The following is a 19,117-nucleotide window of genomic DNA, read 5'->3' on the forward strand; positions in this document are numbered from 1 at the left end:
AAACACACAATGTATAGAGGAGACTACACGGGTTTTGGATGTACCTCCAAAATCCCCACAGCTGTGGAGGGAAACAGATGACTGAAATGTAAACAACGAGCGGCAAAACGACTACATCAAAAGGAAAAGGAAGCGATCCTGCTAAACATTTGCATAAATAGGAAATTCTAAGAAATATAATTCACTATCTTGTGACCCAAAGATGGAATTGGCCCTCCCACGAAATAACAAAAGCAAGACTCTTGGAAAAAAAGAGAGAACATCACAGGTTTTATTGAAGAAGGAGATGCAGTTTCTAACAGTACAATCCAAATGAAATGTATGTAGGGCAAGCACCACACTACTCCCACACTGTATTAAAGCATGTTTGAGTCATCGGGCCTGTCTCTGCAACCCCTCAAATCATACTGTGTGGAGGGCGAGTGGAGCTCACTGGCATTGTTAAAAATGTACAGTATAAAGGCTTGAAGCTAGCAACAAGTCACAGAAGAAATGTGAGTCGCAGTCAATCTGCAGATGAGTCCTTTTTATTATGTGTCAACCCTTTCTGGCATTTCAGAACAGCTAAACATTGGATACTAGAATAAGTTCCTACCCCTTCCCTCATCTCTCCCAACCCTAACCCGGCCCTATGTTATGTTGTTTTCTATAACTACGCCTGATCTTTGTACTGGTGGTGCAACACGAGCACGTCGTCCTGGGAGATCCTGGTCCAGCCCTCGCTGTGGACGTGGTACAGGTTGACCTGCCCTCCGCTGTAGGCGTCGCGGTATGTGGCCTGGTAGATGGCGCGACGGCCAAGCTCGCAGGCCTCCTCCACCGTTAGGTCGTGTCTCACGCCGCTGTCCATCACACCATAGGCATACATGGAGCCTGACCCCACCGCAAACAAGTCGCCGCACACCCGGTTCCCCTCTGAGTCGACGTAGTACAATCCTGAAAAGCGAAAAAAAAAAGGAACAGAAAGGACAACAGGCGGGTCAATAGGACAGGAAGGCAAAGAGGGCAGAGAAACGGTGTAAAGGGAGTTGTATTTCTCTAGATGTTGAGCTTTGTCAGGAAAACTGAGATGGTGTACATCTAACACCGCAGTGCTCCCACAAACAAACACACACGCGCGCGCGCGCGATCTTGGAAACGCTCACGCACGTCATGCCCTCCAGAGAGAGAGAGAGAATATGAACAGCTGCAACCTCTCCAAGTGAAGTAAGGCTGGCAGATATGAACAGCTGCACCCTCTTCAAGTAAAACGAAGCGGGCCGCGGAACCTGCTGACAAGGCGGGGGCCACATCTCCGTCCACCCAGGGGCCCTGCTCTGGATCTTATTGATCCCCGCAAACAGGCCAAAAATTAACTATCGACCCACAACCTGAGCTGCGCAGGTAACAGCAACTCGCACCTCGCCAGGGAGGGCAAAGAACAACAGCGCGCTCACATCCTGTAGACGTCAAACAAGTACAGCGCACTTCTTCCACACATACACACATTTCTTTAACCTTTACACACTTGAGCATCACATGGAGGCATAAGCTCTGCCTCCACCCCAAACATGTAATCTTATGTGCACCGCACACTCACAATGCTCTGATGGAACTGTGAGGGACAGTTTGCTCCACACCACGCTTCGTGGACACATGCGAGACATTTTGTTCCGCGCTATGACACACTCGCTAGGCCTCATCCCGGAGTGACGTGGAACGGGTGACTAGCACCAGCCTGTGAGCTCGCCCACAGTCAGCCTGCAGATGGTAAAAAGACAGCCTGCAAAAAGCCATGTTTTTTCATACTGCTTTCACAAATTCAAACCTGTGAAAATGATGCACAGAGAAACGCAGGAACACATGCATGGAAAATTACCTAATATCCACCGCTATCTCTGATCTCCCACATTAAAAAACACTTCAAAATGCCCTCAGACTGCACACCTTCGCTTGCAGAGATTCGCAGCTAAACTAGTGACAGTCTATTAGGGATAGAGAGCCACTTGCTTTTTTTTGGGGGGGGGGGGGGGGGGGGGGGGAAGCTTACCATTGCTTTCAACTGGCAAATTGCAGCTTCCTCAGCCTGTCGTTAGCTTGCCATGATAATCATCCAGTGCCTGCCTATGCACGGGGGTAATTTGCCATTCCAAGACCTGCCTGTTCCTCTTGAAAACTGTGAGGGACTCGTTAAAAACATAATGGGCAGGCAGAGAGAGTTGTAAAGGCAGCCTCTTGTGTTGAGTAGCACAGTTGACGGAGGTGGATGAGGACTCTTTAGGAGGTCCAAGTATAGCAGCAGAGCGGCACCCAAAAGACACTTCCCACATCCATTTTTTTAAAAAAAAAACCCTCACACCTGGGATCTTTGTAGCGCCCAATGCAATCACTTATCACTTAACAGTCTGAAACACATGCAGCCGATGAGGAGTGCTCAGAAAACCAAGGGCGGGGGGGATTAGAGCGGAAGTGTCGTTTGGATGGTGGAGCTTTGCAGCCAGGAGAGGCTCCTTCTACTCCATCAATCAGCTGACAGGTGCTCGAAGAGCTTTTTTTTTTTTTTTTTTTAAACAGCAGCCAGTGCAGCTGGATGGAATGACAGTATTTCAGTGTAAGTGAGGATGCATGGGTGGGTAGCCTCAAATAGGTCAGTGTCTGTCATCTGTCCTTCCCCCCCCTAGAATTCATGACTGGCTCAGGAGTAAAAAGAGAGCAGCAGTTGTACAGAGGAGAAAAAGCGATTACATCATTCCCTTGGGACCTGCTCGAAACCGACAGCCACATGGGTCTTCTTTGATGAGGACTCGTATCAAACATTGCTCAGCTTTGTCGCCATGACGCTACATTTCAGTGGATCACATGTCAGCTCATTACGAAGCCTTGATGTCTTTAGAGAGAGCACTGGGGGGTGCCACGCAGGGTACAATCACTTTTTCCTCTGTCAAAGCCAAAGCCGCTATCCAGCTATCAAGCATTAACCGTGCCCTGATTACGAGTGTCATAACATGTAATGTTATTACATTGAGCCATATTTGTCAAGCTCCTCAATGTCGCTTTTATTCGATTTAGTCTGCATGGAGCTTAAGACACTTCATCAGGGGAATAAGTGCCTGACATGATTGTAGCTAGTTAATGAGCTTCCCACCTAATCGTGATTGATTTAATTTACATGACATTTACCTCTCCGTTCAATCACTGGCATTGTGGGAACCATGGCAAAGCCCGCATACCTATTTGAACTTATACAGGGATCATTATTTCCCCAATTGATTGCCCGGGATTTAACACGTGTCATTCGCGTTTGTTGGCATACCACCGGGCTGTCATTGTTCACAGAGACCTCTTGGCTTTCCAGACAAAGCCACCATCGATCTCAGCGCGTGTATGGCCATTATGCATACGACCCAGTTGTCCAGGGCTGAGACCCAACGTCCATCATCCCACCGTGCTCTCACTGGCCTGCAGTCCCAGCCTCATCGATTTCCCATTACTGTGTCACCGTGGCGGCCTCTTTAAGCACACCTTCTGTGATGTACAGCCTCACACTGTGTGGTATTCAAAAGCCACAGCTTAAGGTACTAAAACAAGCAGAGCAAAAGAGAGGCTGCAGTGCCACCTAGTGGCTAACCCAGGGAAATGCTTTTTTTTTTTTCTTAAATGACAATTATCCGCAAAGCCCAGCTGTAGTATATTTCATTTAAATAATAAACAGCTAACCACTCATGTCCAAACTCAAATTTAGAAAAGAATGAATGAATAATGAAGCCTCTTTGAAAATTTGCCTGGGACTAAGGATCTTTGACAACACTGAGAAACAAAACCGATGCATGATTAAGCTGCCAAAATAATCTTTCACATAAAAACAGACCCATTAGCATATGTCAAGAGAGAAAAGCTGATGTGTGTTGAGTAAATTTAAGTGCATTACTCAAAAGCTGAATCACAAACAGCCACAAAGATAGATTATAAACACTTATATTCCATACAAGAATATTGGGGACTTTTTTTTTTTTTTGAGTAAGACAAAATCAGCATAAATTCACCATTTCACAATCCCCTCTTTTATATTTTTAAAGTTTAGCTGCTAACCACCTGGACTCTCCTTTTTTGACAGGAGGCTAATTTGGCTACACATTCAGCTCCATCTCCAGAAAGCCTCTTTTCCTGTATTCATACACACTTCAACTTGTGCTCCTTGTTCTGCTTCAGAGATCTACTCCATCTGGAAGACCACTCTTAGGAGAACCAGCAGCAGGCAGACAAGTGTTGGACTCAGTCACTAAGTCCACATTAGGTTTCCAGGCCAGCTGTACTTTGCTGCATGTCGTTCCGCTGCTCTTTCTCCAAATTTACCATTATCAAGAACAATTTTCACAGACTGCATAGTATTTCATGAGGTCAACTTGATTCCAGATTGCCAGTTTTATCTCCCCATTAGGGGAGATAATGGAGCTCAGGAAGTAGAACAGGTCATCTACTACTTGGAAGGTTGGTAATTCAATCCCTGACTGCTCCAGTCTCCATCCCAAAGCATCTCTGGGCAAGACACTGAATCCCAAGCTGCTTCTGATATATTCATTGTAGACAGAATGTGTGTGAATGTTAGCTAAAATATGTTTATTACTGTACTATTATAGGTTTTCTGTATTACTGTAAGGTCTTTACCTTACACTATAAAGTGCCTCAAGGCGAATGTTGTTTTGATTTGACACTATACAAATTGTCCTACAATCAGTTAAAGGAAGCACTGCATATCTTGATACTGGTACTGTTTAAAGTAGTACAAATTCTATCGGGATCAGTTTATAGCCAGACAAAATGACATGTCCATGTCAGATATATCTGTTGATGTTACCTGGTCCTCTCTTGTCCCAGCCACAGACCATGGTTCCCATACTAAGTCCCATGCCTTTGTACTGGTACACCATGTTAGCAAGCAACTTGGAAGCGGCTGCCACTGAGATGCGCTCCTTGTTGCGAAGCTCGTAGATGCGACACTGGCGGGCCAGCAGGCGCTCCCAGAAGCTACAGTCTGCAGCTCCTCCAGCCATAGTACCCAGTAGGTAGGGGTTGATCTCAATCACCTTCTTGACCGTCTGTGACGCGATGTAGGAGCCCGCTGTGGCTCGAGAGTCCACTGCAACGATAACTCCATGCTGGAACTGAGAGGGGAAACAGCAGTCAAGAAATGGGCCGGGTAGCCCACATTTCCACAAGTTCGTCCCAAAACCATATGTTTAAAGTACTAGATATATAGATTAATATCAGTACATTGATTAAGAAAAGACACAAAGATGGCATTTACCGATGTCAGTGATCGATCAATCTGTCGGGTCTAACAGTTAAAATCAACTGGCACTGGCTCGCTGCCAAATTGTCATTTTAAACATTAGCAGTGGCCCAGAACTTCGCAATCAGTGCCCCTCTCTCTTAAACAGCTACACTACTTACCAGTGCATAATACATTTTAATGCTCTCCCCTACATCCATTGCTTTTAACAGAATAGAGTCACTTGCTCTAAATTTAAGTAAGAGATCGCTTGCAGCAGTTCTGCCTAAATGAGGCAAAAAAAGAGCTGCTGCTCTACAGCTGTCAGAGAGGTGCAATATATGGTTCGGCTCTAGCAGAAAGCTGCTGGATAAGAGGAAAGACTTTTGCTCTTCCTTCCAAAATCCTCTATCAGTGAACTGACAGTCACAGAAGCAAGTATAGTAGACAACAGATTTGGCCAGTCAGAGGGAGATGTCTGTGGGGGATGTTTTCATTAAGGGATTAAGGGATAAGGATGGCGTTATTTTTATCTTTTACTTGTATCAACAAATCCCCTGAAGAGACAAAAGCCAGCAGCAGGGATATGGTTCTGTATTTACACTGCTCTACAGCGTTTGACAAACTGAGGGAGAAGACTACAATGGCTGCTTTCAATTGTGATGACAAATCAACAGCAAGGCTCTTTCATGCTGTTTTAAATGTTTTCAATCAGGGGTTTCTACAGCACAGAGGCAGAATATATTTATGCATCGCCAATTGTATATGCCAGTTTATAAGCCTGTCAATGGAATCTTGGTGCTTTAACGAAGGATTGTTAATTACAAATAAATGTATCCTCAGGGACACTGCTTAAATCTTTACAGCACAAAAAAAAAAACAAAAAAAAAAACCCAGCAGCAAGCCTTAAACTTTCTAGAAATCAAGATTTATTTTTTCCCCCTTTTAGATTTTCTACTTTGATCTATGTTCCCACAACATCAAAAAGAACTTTTCCACTTTCTACAGATTTCTTGGCTTCTTTTCATGAGCACGCAATTTTGTTTTTACTGTGCGCATCACAGTCACGACTAATCGAATACACTTTAACGTCTTCTTCCAACAAAACTTCATGTTTGTTTTAACAATAACATTTAGAAAAGCAGGTATGGAGAACTCACAGTTAAAAAGAAGACACAGAAAGTGTGACTTTAATTCATTCAACACATTATACATGTATACATCTGAATACAATTAACAGGAATCTTATTAAAGGACCTTTGTGCTTTTCTCCTTCCTACTGCAATGTCACTGAACATAGTAATGACATAATAATGAAAGATCATCACATTTTAACCTCAAACATGATGTGATGTAACGCTATATGGACTTTCATTCATGTATTAATATTGACAGAAATTTGTTGCAAATTGTGTTAACAAAAAGGTAGCAATGATGTAATATTCTTTTGATAGTAAATTATTTTAGATGAATAAATAGTTGGCCAGTATCAATTACAATTTTTTTAGACAGGTCAACTACATTTTTATTTTAATATATTTGTCGATATGTGCACGTTCCTCGGAGCAAAATATATAAAACGATACTTGAGATAAGTGAGAAGTGGTCTCTCCGTGTACTTTCCCCAACACCTGGGGCTGCTTCTGTTGTTTACAACACGCTACACAAAAAAGTTGGGGTTCAAGTTGAAGAGGTGGTAGGCGATTAGTATTATTTTCATCCATTTTGCCTTTTCAGTATATAACTGAACATATTTCAAGTATATAAAAGGCACGAGTTTCTTTTAAAACCCTTAAAAATGTATATTATCAGCCCAAATATCCTGTATCGGTTAGGCTCTCCTATGGATGCAATACATTTACATACTCAGCACAAATCACTTTGGAAATAACACACGTTTAGGTAGCTCTTTTAAGTTGTAACCATCAAAAAGTGTGTACCTGCTGCACTTTTTACGGAAGAACACGTCAGATTTCCAATTATATAAATTCACGTGACTATGTTATTAAAACACCCACATTTTGCTTTTAAATTGACTGAGGAACGTCAACGTAAGCCTACGTAATTCACGATTTCTCTTAAGACTAGACATAGTAAACATATTAGAGAGATTACTTTTTTTACGTTTACTTAAGTGCACATCACCTATCCCTTGTACCATGCACATCTGTCATGAGAAAGCGATTTGTAGCCACGCTAGCATGCTAACATCAGAGACAATTTGTGCCGGAAACACTAGCGTATGATATGTAAAGTCAAAATTGATCAAACGTCTAGTTTCGACAGCTATACAACTGCTTGTGGGGTTTCTTATACCATATAACTACAATAACTGGACCGTTAACTTACTTTGAATGCTAAGGTAGTGGTTCCATGCAGAAACTCTATTTTCCTTTCGACGCCATCATCGTCTCCGACACACAGCGGGTTTTTAACGGAAAAACTGAGGCTGTCCCCGGGCGTGCCTTCTAACCCCAGACCACTAGGTCCGGGTCCACCACCAAAAGCAAAGGACTGGCTACTATCAAACGAAAAATCCGCAGAATCACCGCTCAACACACTAGCAAGAGCCATCTTTGAAAATGTATGATGAACAAGCAACATCCGCCGCGGTAGTTTTTTTTTATTCTGTCATGGTAACAAAATCACACAGCGCCCCCTGTGTCTGTGGCGGAGTATTGGTTAAAAAAAAGCATGAGGTAAAGGAAATACCTTTTATTACACAGCTATTATTATTATTATTATTATTATAATTATTAAATTTACTTTTCAATGATAAATATAACAACATAATTCCTCCCACACATAAATGCTTTTGATTATTGAGTATTATTTGAGTTTGTCATTCTTTTTCTTTCCCTTCTTTTCTTTATCTCTGTAATATTCTTCTTTCAAGTCCTCTCTCTTTCTCTGGCTCCATCCTTGGGCTGTGATGTGGAAAAGGTCCACATTGTTCCCCGAGTAGGCATCCCTGTGAGTGGCCCTGAACACTGCTTCTCTTGCCAATGAGATGGCTTCTCCTTTACTCAGGCTCCACCTCAGCTCTCTGTCCAAGACTCCATAAGCATAAGGTGAGCCTGAGCCCACAGAGAAGACATCTCCCTGCAGTCGGGCTCCGTCACTGCACACATATATAAGCTTTGGACCGCTGTTAGGAGAAGTTGTTGCAGTAATGTTTTGGTTACTAAAAACAGCCAAGGAGCTATCATCAGTCATCCAGGATGAGTCTTCCAAACTTGTTGCACAGTCAGTGGCACCCTCTTGCTTATCCCAACCACACAGCGTAAGAGCAACACACATTTCAGTACCTTTAAAAGGATGAAGCATAGATGAAAGGAGCTTAGCTGTGGCACGTATTGAAAGGCGATGTCCATGCCGTAACTGGTACAGTCTGATCTCTCTAATCAGAATTCGCTCCCACAGCATGCAATCTGCACCACTACCAGAGGATGTGACCACTAGATGAGAGTGAATAGGGGTGATCTTATGAACAGCCGGACAGGCAACAAGCCCCCCGGCACTGGCACGTGTGTCTGCCGCTGCTATTACCCCACCTTGGAAGATGAAACCCAGGGTTGTTGTTCCATGAGCCAAACGGAAAGGCCTCTGGACTGTCATTGAATTTTTGGGTGGGCAGAAGGATGACAACGGCCTTTTAATGAAAGAGGAGGAATGTGGAAGAGGTGGTATAAAAAAATGCAGTGGTACTCCACAGTTGTTTTCAGATGTTTCCAGTCTTGAGTATCTTAGGTTGTAATGGTCACTCATAGGAAATGGAATTGCTGCATCCCCCAGGGATGAAAAAGAAAACCATTTATGTTGCACCGACCTTTCTTTGAAGCTGCAAACATCTTCCAAAGCCATGATGGTGTAGACACAGATACTTGATCACAAAATCAGAACATCTTTTCTGTTGAAAAGTAAATAAAAGTTGTTCTCAAACACAGTCTATCCACTGAAAAGCTGATCAAACACAATCTTAAGTGTCAAAGAAACAGGTCTGGTTTGTAGAGGGCGGATGCTGCTACTCTTTCTCATCTGCTTCTGAGTTCTTGCGCTTTTATAGCTCTTGCAGGTGTGACAGCTGGTAGAAATACACACACATATACACACGCCGTGTTCCATATCCAAAACCATTTATGGTTTATGTAAGTGATATTTTAGCCTACATGCTGTGAATTTGATACCCGCAGAAGCCAGTTTCTGCAAGTCCTACAAGTGAAGTTCAGTAAGGACAAGCAAAGCAAGCGGTGCTGTAGCTGAATCTATAAATAGAAATCAATCAAAACGTACCAAAGTGAAAGTGATCTTTCGTCTTTCATCTGAAACAGCATTCTGTCATAAAACTTTGTCGCTTGTTTTCATCCATCCTTTACAACACTGTCATTGGTAGGCTGCAACTGGCTATTGTACTTTCCACACAAAGCACGCCTGCCTGGATCCCAATGGAAACTGTAGGTGTTTCCATTTCACACATATGTCAGTGTCAGAGGCCTGCAGCGTTTTCTGGTTGTGTTCGCATGTGAAAACACAGCCAGAATTGGCAAATAGAGGAGCTTCTGTGATATATCATCATAACAGACAAGTTTTTGCCTTACTGACCACCTTGGCCAGCAGCAACTACAAGCATAATTTTATAGAATATCCCAGATTACTGTAGATTAAACAGAGCATTAAAAAAACAGGAACTCCAGCAACACTTGAGGAAAGAAGAACAACTTTAATAATTGACCAACGTGTTTTACTATGACCCTGATGAAGGCCACAAGCCAAAACGCGTTGGTCAATTATTAAAGTTGTTCTTCTTTCCTCAAGTGTTGCTGGAGTTCCTGTTTTTTAATTCTCTCATCTTCTCCATGCACCTTGGAAGCAGGTGAAGTTGTGCCAGGATTTTTTGCTGTGATTAAACAGAGCATGACATTTTTAAAATCATCTGAGGCTAAAACATCTTCAGCAGTAATGTTATTTCACATAACACTGAATTTTCTGCTGAAAAATTATTTTTTAATTTTAATTATTTATGAACAAATTGACAAATAAACCAGTTTTATGTGTAGTGAAGTGTGTTTGTGGTATTTTAATGGTTCTGTGGTTAAAGGAGTGGGTCTAAAAAAAGTCTATCTAAATCATTTCTGGTCAATGTTCGTTAAACTATACAATAGTTAACAATGTGTGCAGAAACAAGACGTCCGTGTACTGTAGAGTGCAGCGAGCTGCGGGAGGCTGTCAGCACATTTAAAAGACTAACAGACAGGCAGCACAAAACAATACGTTTTAATCTGTATATTAAAAAAAAACAAAAAACATACAATTAAATATAATTAAAAATAAAAATTAAAAAATTGTCCCCATTATCAGCTAGTAGTAAATATTTTTTTGTATTTGTACAGTGGAGAAAGGGCTTGCTGGGTTTTTATTTCTCAAATCTGGTTTCAATCATTATTTCATTTATTTTCTCTATCAAAGTACAGCAAGCGCGTTCGTCTTAGAAAAAGAAGTCGCCGTGAAACATCAAATGGCAACGTTTAAACAACGCTCGGTACACAATTATCGCGACAATGTACGCGATATGCAACTTGTGCACTCATTAAGCCATCTTGGTTCTGTCTCACGTTTGTTAGCCAGCAAGCATTGCATTCCTTAGGAGCCAAGATGGCGCCAGTTTCTTCGAAAGGCAGAGCAATGTGAAAGTCCGAGAAATCAATTCATTCAGTCGGCTAAAGTCATGGCGTCTGCCAGCACAGGGAGCAGGGTGTCCTGCGGGAGAGATTTGAATTGTGTGCCAGAGATAGCCGACACGTTAGCCGCGGTCGCCAAACTTGGGTAAGATGGTTTTTCGATTCTACATGTAATTTTTGTTTGGCCGAAATGAGCTTATGAGCAGAACGCGCTGCTTTGCTAGCACGTTCTCAGTGCGTGATGGTTGCTAAGCTAGCCGGTGAATTACCAGCACGTGCCCAAATCACAACGATGCTTGACACTGTAGTGAAGTGTGCACTACACAGGCTCTACTCCCGTAGTATATTTAAGGTGTGTGGAGGATTACTTAGAAAACAGGTTTGTGTTTCACTTCGTGTTGATATTATAAATATTTTGAATGTTAACTAACGTGCTTCCCTCCTCTGCTATCCAGGTTCGACTTCCTGTGCATGCCTCTCTTCCACCCGAGGTTCAGGAGGGAATATGAGCTGGAGCCCGCTAAATCCCGACCTGGAGCCCAGACCCGGTCCGACCTGCTGTTATGTGGCAGAGGTCAGTTTTCCTGCCCTTTTGTCTTCTGCAGTCTGAGGCATTACTAGCCATTAAATCATCAGTCCCCCTAAAGTGAGAGGAAACAGTGAGTGTGTTATGCTGTGCAGGGCATTTTGGGGCATGGTGGGGTCTACTGGTGCCCTTTATTTATTGGGTGGGGGGGGCGTCAAGGTCACTTTAAATTATATTTAAATGTAATATTAAATATATTTCAGCATAGTCAGTTTTCACAGTCCTAAAAGTGGAAAATTAACTTCTTATTAGGTCTGTTAAACCAAAACCACTGCAACCTTTACAATTCTCAGTAAATTAGTTTTTATTCATAGAACATAAATTTATCAAAGTTTGACAACATATGTTTGTGTAAGTGTGTCATGGCATAAATGAGGTTTTAGAAAGTTTCAGGAAAGAACTGCTGATGTTCAACGGGATGGAAAGGGTTACAGAATCATATCTACAGAGTTTGGTTTCCTCTGCTCCACAGCCACTGAACAACGTGTTGTTTATAGCAGGGTACTAAAAAGAGAGCTACTACTCTGCAAAAAGAATACTGAGCATTTGAACAATCTTGTGTGGGCTTCTGAGACCAGAATAGAACTTGCTAGTTTAAGTTTTAAAAACTCTGTTGGGAGTAAGGAAAACACAGAGTTAAAGCATAAAAACGTGGTGGTAGTATCATGGTCAGGGCCTGTTTTGCTGCATCTGAAGCAGGGTAGTTTGCCAACATTAATGGAGCAATGAAGTCTTTATGTCAGGACATCTGCCTGCAAACCAAATTTCATCAGAAAGTAGGTTGTGCTGAAAGACCAATCCTAAAAATGCCATTTGTTCTGCTAAAGCCCAGCCTAAGAAGGAAAGTAGATGTTAAGACACTAATTCTAATCATTTTCATATTTTGTATTAAATATTCTATCATAAGAAAGATGTGATTTTAGCATAAAGGTAAAGTGATTAGGTGTTTGATGCTTTCTCTAAAACGTCCTTTTGTTCTGTCTAGATTGGAATACTCTAATTGTTGGGAAGCTCTCTCCGTGGATCGATGCAGATTCAGAAATCGAGACAGAACGCAGAAACTCAGAGGCTGTAAGTTCTTTGAGTTTGATGGTGCTTGTGAGGGTTCTTTGATCTTGTGATATGAGTGAGGTTATCATGTCATCTCTTTAATGCTTATCTTACCTATTTTCCCATGTTCCTCTCCAGGCTCTTACCCAGGAGCTAAACTTTTCTGCCTACCTGGGCCTGCCTGTCTTCATGATCCCTCTGAAGGGCCCCAGTAATGCCAATCTAGCCCGAGTGCTGCTAAATCACATCCACACTGGACATCACACCTCAAATGTAAGACGCAGCACATCAGGAATCGACAAGCACACACAGACTGCGTTAAGATGGCAGAAAAGTCAGACAGTAGAAGTCCTCGTTTAACCGCTGCTGTCCTCTTTGTTGATTAGTTCTGGATACGCGTCCCGCTGATGGCGTCAGAGGACATGCGGGAAGATCTGATTGAGAATGAACCGATCTCTTGTACTGATGACACAAGCATTGATGAGAAGACTTGGAGCTGGTTAGTTTCATGCCACAGCACTTCCTGAGCAACTGAGTGCCGTCTGCATGCTGAAACGGTTACTATTGATTTCCTTTAAAACGGTGTCTGTCTTTGTTTACTTACCTCATCTTTTTTTTTTTTCATAGGTGGAACTCATTCAGAACCCTTTGTGACTACAACAAGAGGATCTGTCTTGGTGAGAGAACACACTTTGAAGCAGCAACCTGGGGCAACCTTTGGGCATTGAGAAATAATTATGCTCCTGTCTGTTACTGAGATTGTGCTTCGTTTGTATTCCTAAAGCGGTTGAAATTGGACCAGATATGCCATCAGACACTGTGATTGATAAATGGCTCGGAGAACCTATCAAAGCAGCCATTCTCCCCACCAGCATCTTCCTAACCAATAAGAAGGGCTTCCCTGTTTTGTCGAAAGCCCATCAGAGAGTAATCTTTCGACTCTTCAAGGTATAAACTAACATTCATAGATTGTTTGATTTTAACAGAACTCAATCTGCAGTCAAATACAAAAAGGTTGGTTTTTGTCTACTTGTGAAAAAAAAATCTTTAAATTAAAATGATCTTCTTTTATAGTTGGAGGCCCAGTTCATCTTCACAGGCACCAGTCGGCACACTGACAAGGACTTCCGATCCTACCTGCAGTACCTGGAGTACCTCAACCAGAACAGGCCTGCACCCAATGCCTACGAGCTCTTTGCTAAGGGTTATGAAGACTACCTGCAGTCACCTCTACAGGTGAGGAAGTACACTTTCATGCTCACGTTTTTATGCCTCTGTGCAACTGGAAGCCATAGCTAGATGTATAGTTATTTCTGGTTGGATCACTGAAGGAACATCAGATTAGATTTTTATGGTCAAAAGTACTGACCTTGCAAAATATACATTTTAAGTCAAGAATTAATTGTGACATATTGTACACATGTCTAATAATATAAAGTAATGAATTGATGGCATACTCAAAAGGTTTCTCTTAAGAGATACGAATGGAAACTGCAGTTTCACTGGTTGGTAGAATTGTAAAACTGTGAGGCTGTTGTTTTGTTTTTACCTGCTAATCAGGACCTTTTAACATCATGTTTTGCTTTCTTTGTTTAGCCTCTGATGGACAACTTGGAGTCTCAGACATACGAAGTGTTCGAGAAGGATCCTATTAAGTATTCACAGTACCAACAAGTAAGACAGTCAGACATTTTTTGGGTATGAGGAGGCATGGCACAGATGTTACAGAGAGGTCTTTGCTTGTCCAGTAGACATACAAATGCAGTAAAATCTGTTTCCCCTACACAGACTTTACTTGGGCAGACTGTTCAGATATGTTGATGCGAGTGCATTTGTTTTTATCCATCACAGAGAACACGGCTAGCTGTGATTCATTTTATTAGTGGACAATCCCTTTGCACTTATTTTGAAAATTCAGTTCCTGGCTCATGTTTCCTTAGTGGATGGTATCAGTTTTCAATATTGGTCAGTTGCTTTTTACCTATGAGCTTGTAATTATTATCCATCTGTCCATTTTCTTGGAAAGCCCTGATCCAGCCAGTGGACTTGGAGCCAGAACATTCTTACTGTGAAGCAACTGTGTTCACCACCGCACCACACTGTTGCCCCTAATCATTATCATTTGCATCGGCCTCTGTTCAGCCTGAATGTGAAGATACGCATAGTTATTGTGTCTGTGTATGTAGAGCTTATCCACACAAAACAGACTGTCACTCGTGTAGCATTTGAAAAACACTGACATTCAGGTGTTTAGTGTTAGCAAAGGGGTTTAAATGGTCTCTAAGAGTTTGAGGCAAAATGTATTTAACACCTGTTTTGTTTTTGTTTTTTTCTTTGCGTGTGCAGGCTGTATATAAATGTTTGCTAGACAGAGTTCCAGAGGAGCAAAAGGACACTAATGTTCAGTAAGTATCTAAAATTATTGTATAAAGAGTCACAAATGAGATTGTGGAGTAGGAACTATATCCAGATATTGATTCATACAGTATCATGGCACTTTATAATATACTCCTATAAGTCTCACTGGAAGTAGAACAGGATAACACACACTGACTGTTTAAACTTCAGTGGTAGCCACCAGGGTAGCAGCCTTGTCTAAAATAATGATGTGTTTTTTCCACAGGGTGTTGATGGTGTTGGGAGCAGGTAGGGGTCCTCTGGTCAATGCATCCCTGCGTGCTGCCAGGCAGGCAGACAGGAGACTGAGGGTGTATGCTGTGGAGAAAAATCCCAATGCTGTAGTGACGTGAGTAAAATAATGCTTTCAAATGTTCCATGTTTCACAGTGTACAAGCAAAAATATTACCACATGCAACAGATCAATTGTGCTACCTGAATGAGTCTATAGATTGGATAAAAGCTTGGCCTTTGATTCTAGCTGAATTTATAGTAAGTCAGGAGGGGATTGAAGTGAAGCCTGAAACTTTCAACGCTTATTTTATTGATGTGTGTTCTCTAGGCTAGAGAATTGGCGCTTTGAGGAGTGGGGGGATCAGGTGACGGTGGTGTCATGTGACATGCGGGAGTGGGCCGCACCAGAGAAAGCTGACATCATTGTCAGCGAGCTGCTCGGATCATTTGGCGACAATGAACTCTCCCCAGAGTGCTTAGATGGAGCACAGCATTTTCTCAAAGGTATTTCAGGATTTTAATGAAGACTTAATTACACATGTAGACACTGCAGAGTCATCAGAGGTCATTTTTCTACATTGCCACACCAAGCCATATTGAAAGCGTCACCTTTAATGCTTCCTGACTTTAATTACTTTCATTTTCCCCTTTTTTTTTTTATATCAACTCACCTTCAGATGATGGAGTGAGCATTCCCTGCTCATACACATCCTACTTGGCTCCTCTGTCGTCCTCTAAGCTTTACAATGAAGTACGAGGGTGCCGGGAACGAGACAAGGACCCAGAGTCCCATTTTGAGACGCCCTATGTTGTGCGCCTTCATAACTTCCACCAGTTGGCTGATCCCAAACCCTGCTTCACCTTCACACACCCCTCAACAGGTAGATGGAATCGCTTAAAGTCCCTCTAATAAGCTTGTACAGCATGTACTCACCACTTCTCCCTCCTGTCTGTTTCAGATATGAACAATAACCGGTATCAGTGCCTCAGATTCACAGTGGGTTGTAACTCGGTGCTCCATGGCTTTGCTGGCTACTTTGAGACCACACTCTACAAAGATGTCACACTCAGTAAGTCAGCAGATCCGTTTTTCCTTTGGCCTATTGTGTTTTTTATTCATCAGGTTTTTTTTTTTTACGAGTTCCCCAGTTTTAGAATCCATCATCGTCCTTGCAATTAGGGCTGGACGGTAAAACCATGAAGATTATTACGGCAAAATAACTTTTCCTCAACAGAATAATGTAAAGTCAGTAGATTCATTCCAACCATGTGTTGATAAATGCATGAAAATGGCATGAAAAACCAAATAGAATGGTGCTATGCCAAACCAATCATGTGGCTGGAAGAGAGTTAGAGCTGCGTCAGGTCAGGTTGATGTACACAGTTGGAAATGCTAATGTTTGGGCTACTGCAGACATAAACACCAGTATGTTAGCAGTGTGAGAAAGATGAAAGAGAAAATAAAAACCAATAATGTGACAGCATTACCAAACATGCCCCCCAAACACACACAGCCCAAGGCTCAAAAAACGAGGTCATTGTTGGAAAGAAAGGTCAATGAATGCAACAGACAGCTTCACTGTAAAAGACACGATGTCAGTAAGCAGAGTTAAATTAGAGAATTAAAATCTTTGTTTGTTCTGTATACCTATGTTATTTATTTACATGAGCTTGAAATAAAATTAGAAAATAAATTATATTTAAATCAAAATTGACCTTATATCTTCAGTTAGGAATGGAAAGAAACATTTAAGCTAAGAACTAATGCTTCATTTTATATTGTGAAATATATCGATCAACTGAAAACTGGGAAAAAAGTAATTATGATAAGATTTATTTTTCTTTCCCTCCATGTCGCACAGCCCTACTTTTACCACTCAGTCTTTGCACGTTCATATTAAAAAAAATCATGACCTAGTTGCTTAAAATGAATGCAGAAGTTAGGACCTGTTTTCTGTCAGTCTACATCCACCAACAGAAACAAGTGTGCAGCTTGTTACATTACAGCCCAGCAGGGCTTCATTAATGTTTCAGAATGATGTCGTTGGTTGGTGTAGTTCTGCAGAAAGCAAATAGTTCTTCCATGAAAATGTTCACATTTTTGTTTTTGAGCATTTCCATCATGATTTCTGGAAAAAAAGGGGCTTTGAGCATCGCTAGCTACTTCCGTCGTGTTTACAAAAAAAAGAAAAAAAGAGGCAGGTGTAATGTCTCTACAATCTACAGACCAGAATACTAGAAGTATTTTCTTTTTCCTTTTGGTTGAACTGTCATTTAAAGTCTTCTTTGTTGGCAGGTATAAAACCAGAAACACATTCACCCGGAATGTTCTCATGGTTCCCCATCCTCTTCCCCCTTAAAGTAAGTTCCTCAGTCGGTACCGAGTTAAATGCTAAAGTTGAAAAATTAGAGTGAGTAGATAAATTACCGTGCTCCTTCTTGCCAACAGCAACCCATCTCCATATCCCAGGACGATGATGTCACAGTGCGATTCTGGCGCTGCAACAACGGGAAGAAGGTTTGGTATGAATGGGCTGTGACGGAGCCCTCCTGCTCTGCCATTCACAACCCCGCAGGCCGTTCCTACACCATCGGCCTGTGAAGAAGACGCGTCGGCACAAGTCGGCAGACCTCCTGTGTTTCTGTCAGACTCGGTGGCAGTGGAAGAACGGGTGTCGTGACACTCTTTACACAGTTAAAAACCTGGACTTGTGTGAGCACTTGAAAGTCCGCGGTGGTAGGCACTTTGCAGTTTAGGAAGAATGGATCGGATAAACCAAATTTGAACCTTTCTCTTTTTAAATCTCGTGCCACATTCACCATGCCACCTGAACACAGTGTACTGTTGCTGTGAGACTGTCTCATTCAGATTAGGTCAAACGTTAACACCGCGTCGTCATGCTATCCTTTTTTACTTGTCCTTATTGTTCTGAACCACAGTTCAACACAGCGATTTATACTCAATCCCACTGGACTGCCTTATCAAACACACATTCCATACACAATATTTGCATATTTAAACCCTTCTCCTCGACATGAGAAGATAAGAAGAAGGAACTGCTTTTCAGGTTGCATACCATGAGATTTGAGGCTGTTTGTTCATACCTTTGTTTTGTTCGAACCAATAAAGACCACACTGTAGTGTTCTCTAAATACCGTGCCCTTTTTGTTTGAAGCTTGAATGTTTTTGAGTCACATGTTAAATTGTTAAAATAATAGATTTGTCTTTTAAAGGCAGTTTAAACACAGTTCCAGTGTTTTAATCTGTTGAAATTAAATGATGGCCTGATCTGCAAGGAGGTGATTTGTCTTGTAGATGTCACCCTTTCTTGACCTTGACTTGCTTGACCCTAAGCAATCCATGATTCTTTATACAAATGAAGGTACAAGTGCACTGTTTCAGTTCATTTTGCCTTAAGAAGAAATTCTCTCAAGTCCTCACTGTTGTAGTGCTGGGGTATGAGGCTAGTTGTTGTTAGATGTTTGGAGAGATACACCTGCAACAGTTAATCACTTCACCGCCAACACTACATTGTTGCCAGTTTATTAATATGAGGATTTGGAGTCTAGCACATTCCACACCCAGCTCTTCTATGCGACTCATTCTCTGTCTTCATAAAGTATTTCCATAAATTGGAATCTACATGTGCAGGTCCACAAAAGCATATTTAATGGTCTTTTCATGCAGGATACGCTGCAAGGTTCACACTTAGGATTACAGTCTCGCTACAACACGTTTGGGTATGAGCTCCAGTTTTTCTTGAGCTTACAAGAGTTTCATGTAAGTGTGGGTGTTTACTACAATAAAGTTTCTATTTAGGCTGGCTGACCCGTATCCCGTCTAGTCAGAATAATTAATGCTTTTTTTGTACAGTTTTATTCTTGAAATTTGCTTCCACATGCTTGATAGGGAACTGCTTCCCG

The 19,117-nt window shown here is 41.9% G+C and overlaps 3 protein-coding genes across 3 annotated transcripts; 1 reads left to right on the forward strand and 2 right to left on the reverse strand.

Moving 5' to 3' along the window:
• Positions 1 to 247: 247 nt before the first annotated feature.
• On the reverse strand, positions 248 to 7,869 carry psmb5 (proteasome 20S subunit beta 5). Its single transcript, XM_003457408.5, has 3 exons — positions 7,598 to 7,869; positions 4,835 to 5,141; positions 248 to 936 (listed from the first exon to the last, which is right to left on the reverse strand). The coding sequence occupies exons 1-3, from the start codon at positions 7,850 to 7,852 to the stop codon at positions 653 to 655; spliced, it is 846 nt and encodes a 281-aa protein (XP_003457456.2). The 5' UTR covers positions 7,853 to 7,869; the 3' UTR covers positions 248 to 652.
• A 109-nt stretch (positions 7,870 to 7,978) lies between these two features.
• On the reverse strand, positions 7,979 to 8,866 carry psmb11a (proteasome 20S subunit beta 11a). Its single transcript, XM_019347385.1, has 2 exons — positions 8,512 to 8,866; positions 7,979 to 8,397 (listed from the first exon to the last, which is right to left on the reverse strand). Exons 1-2 carry the CDS (start codon positions 8,864 to 8,866, stop codon positions 8,078 to 8,080), a joined length of 675 nt encoding a protein of 224 aa, XP_019202930.1. The 3' UTR covers positions 7,979 to 8,077.
• A 1,967-nt stretch (positions 8,867 to 10,833) lies between these two features.
• Positions 10,834 to 18,353, forward strand: prmt5 (protein arginine methyltransferase 5). Its single transcript, XM_003457409.5, has 16 exons — positions 10,834 to 11,071; positions 11,382 to 11,500; positions 12,498 to 12,583; positions 12,701 to 12,835; positions 12,949 to 13,061; positions 13,190 to 13,239; positions 13,347 to 13,510; positions 13,637 to 13,798; positions 14,159 to 14,236; positions 14,909 to 14,967; positions 15,186 to 15,308; positions 15,522 to 15,697; positions 15,871 to 16,074; positions 16,153 to 16,263; positions 17,490 to 17,554; positions 17,643 to 18,353. The coding sequence occupies exons 1-16, from the start codon at positions 10,974 to 10,976 to the stop codon at positions 17,793 to 17,795; spliced, it is 1,896 nt and encodes a 631-aa protein (XP_003457457.1). The 5' UTR covers positions 10,834 to 10,973; the 3' UTR covers positions 17,796 to 18,353.
• The last annotated feature ends 764 nt before the right edge of the window (positions 18,354 to 19,117 follow it).

The sequence above is a fragment of the Oreochromis niloticus genome, linkage group LG18 (genome assembly GCF_001858045.2).
Source record: "Oreochromis niloticus isolate F11D_XX linkage group LG18, O_niloticus_UMD_NMBU, whole genome shotgun sequence".
Taxonomy (NCBI): Eukaryota; Metazoa; Chordata; class Actinopteri; order Cichliformes; family Cichlidae; genus Oreochromis; species Oreochromis niloticus.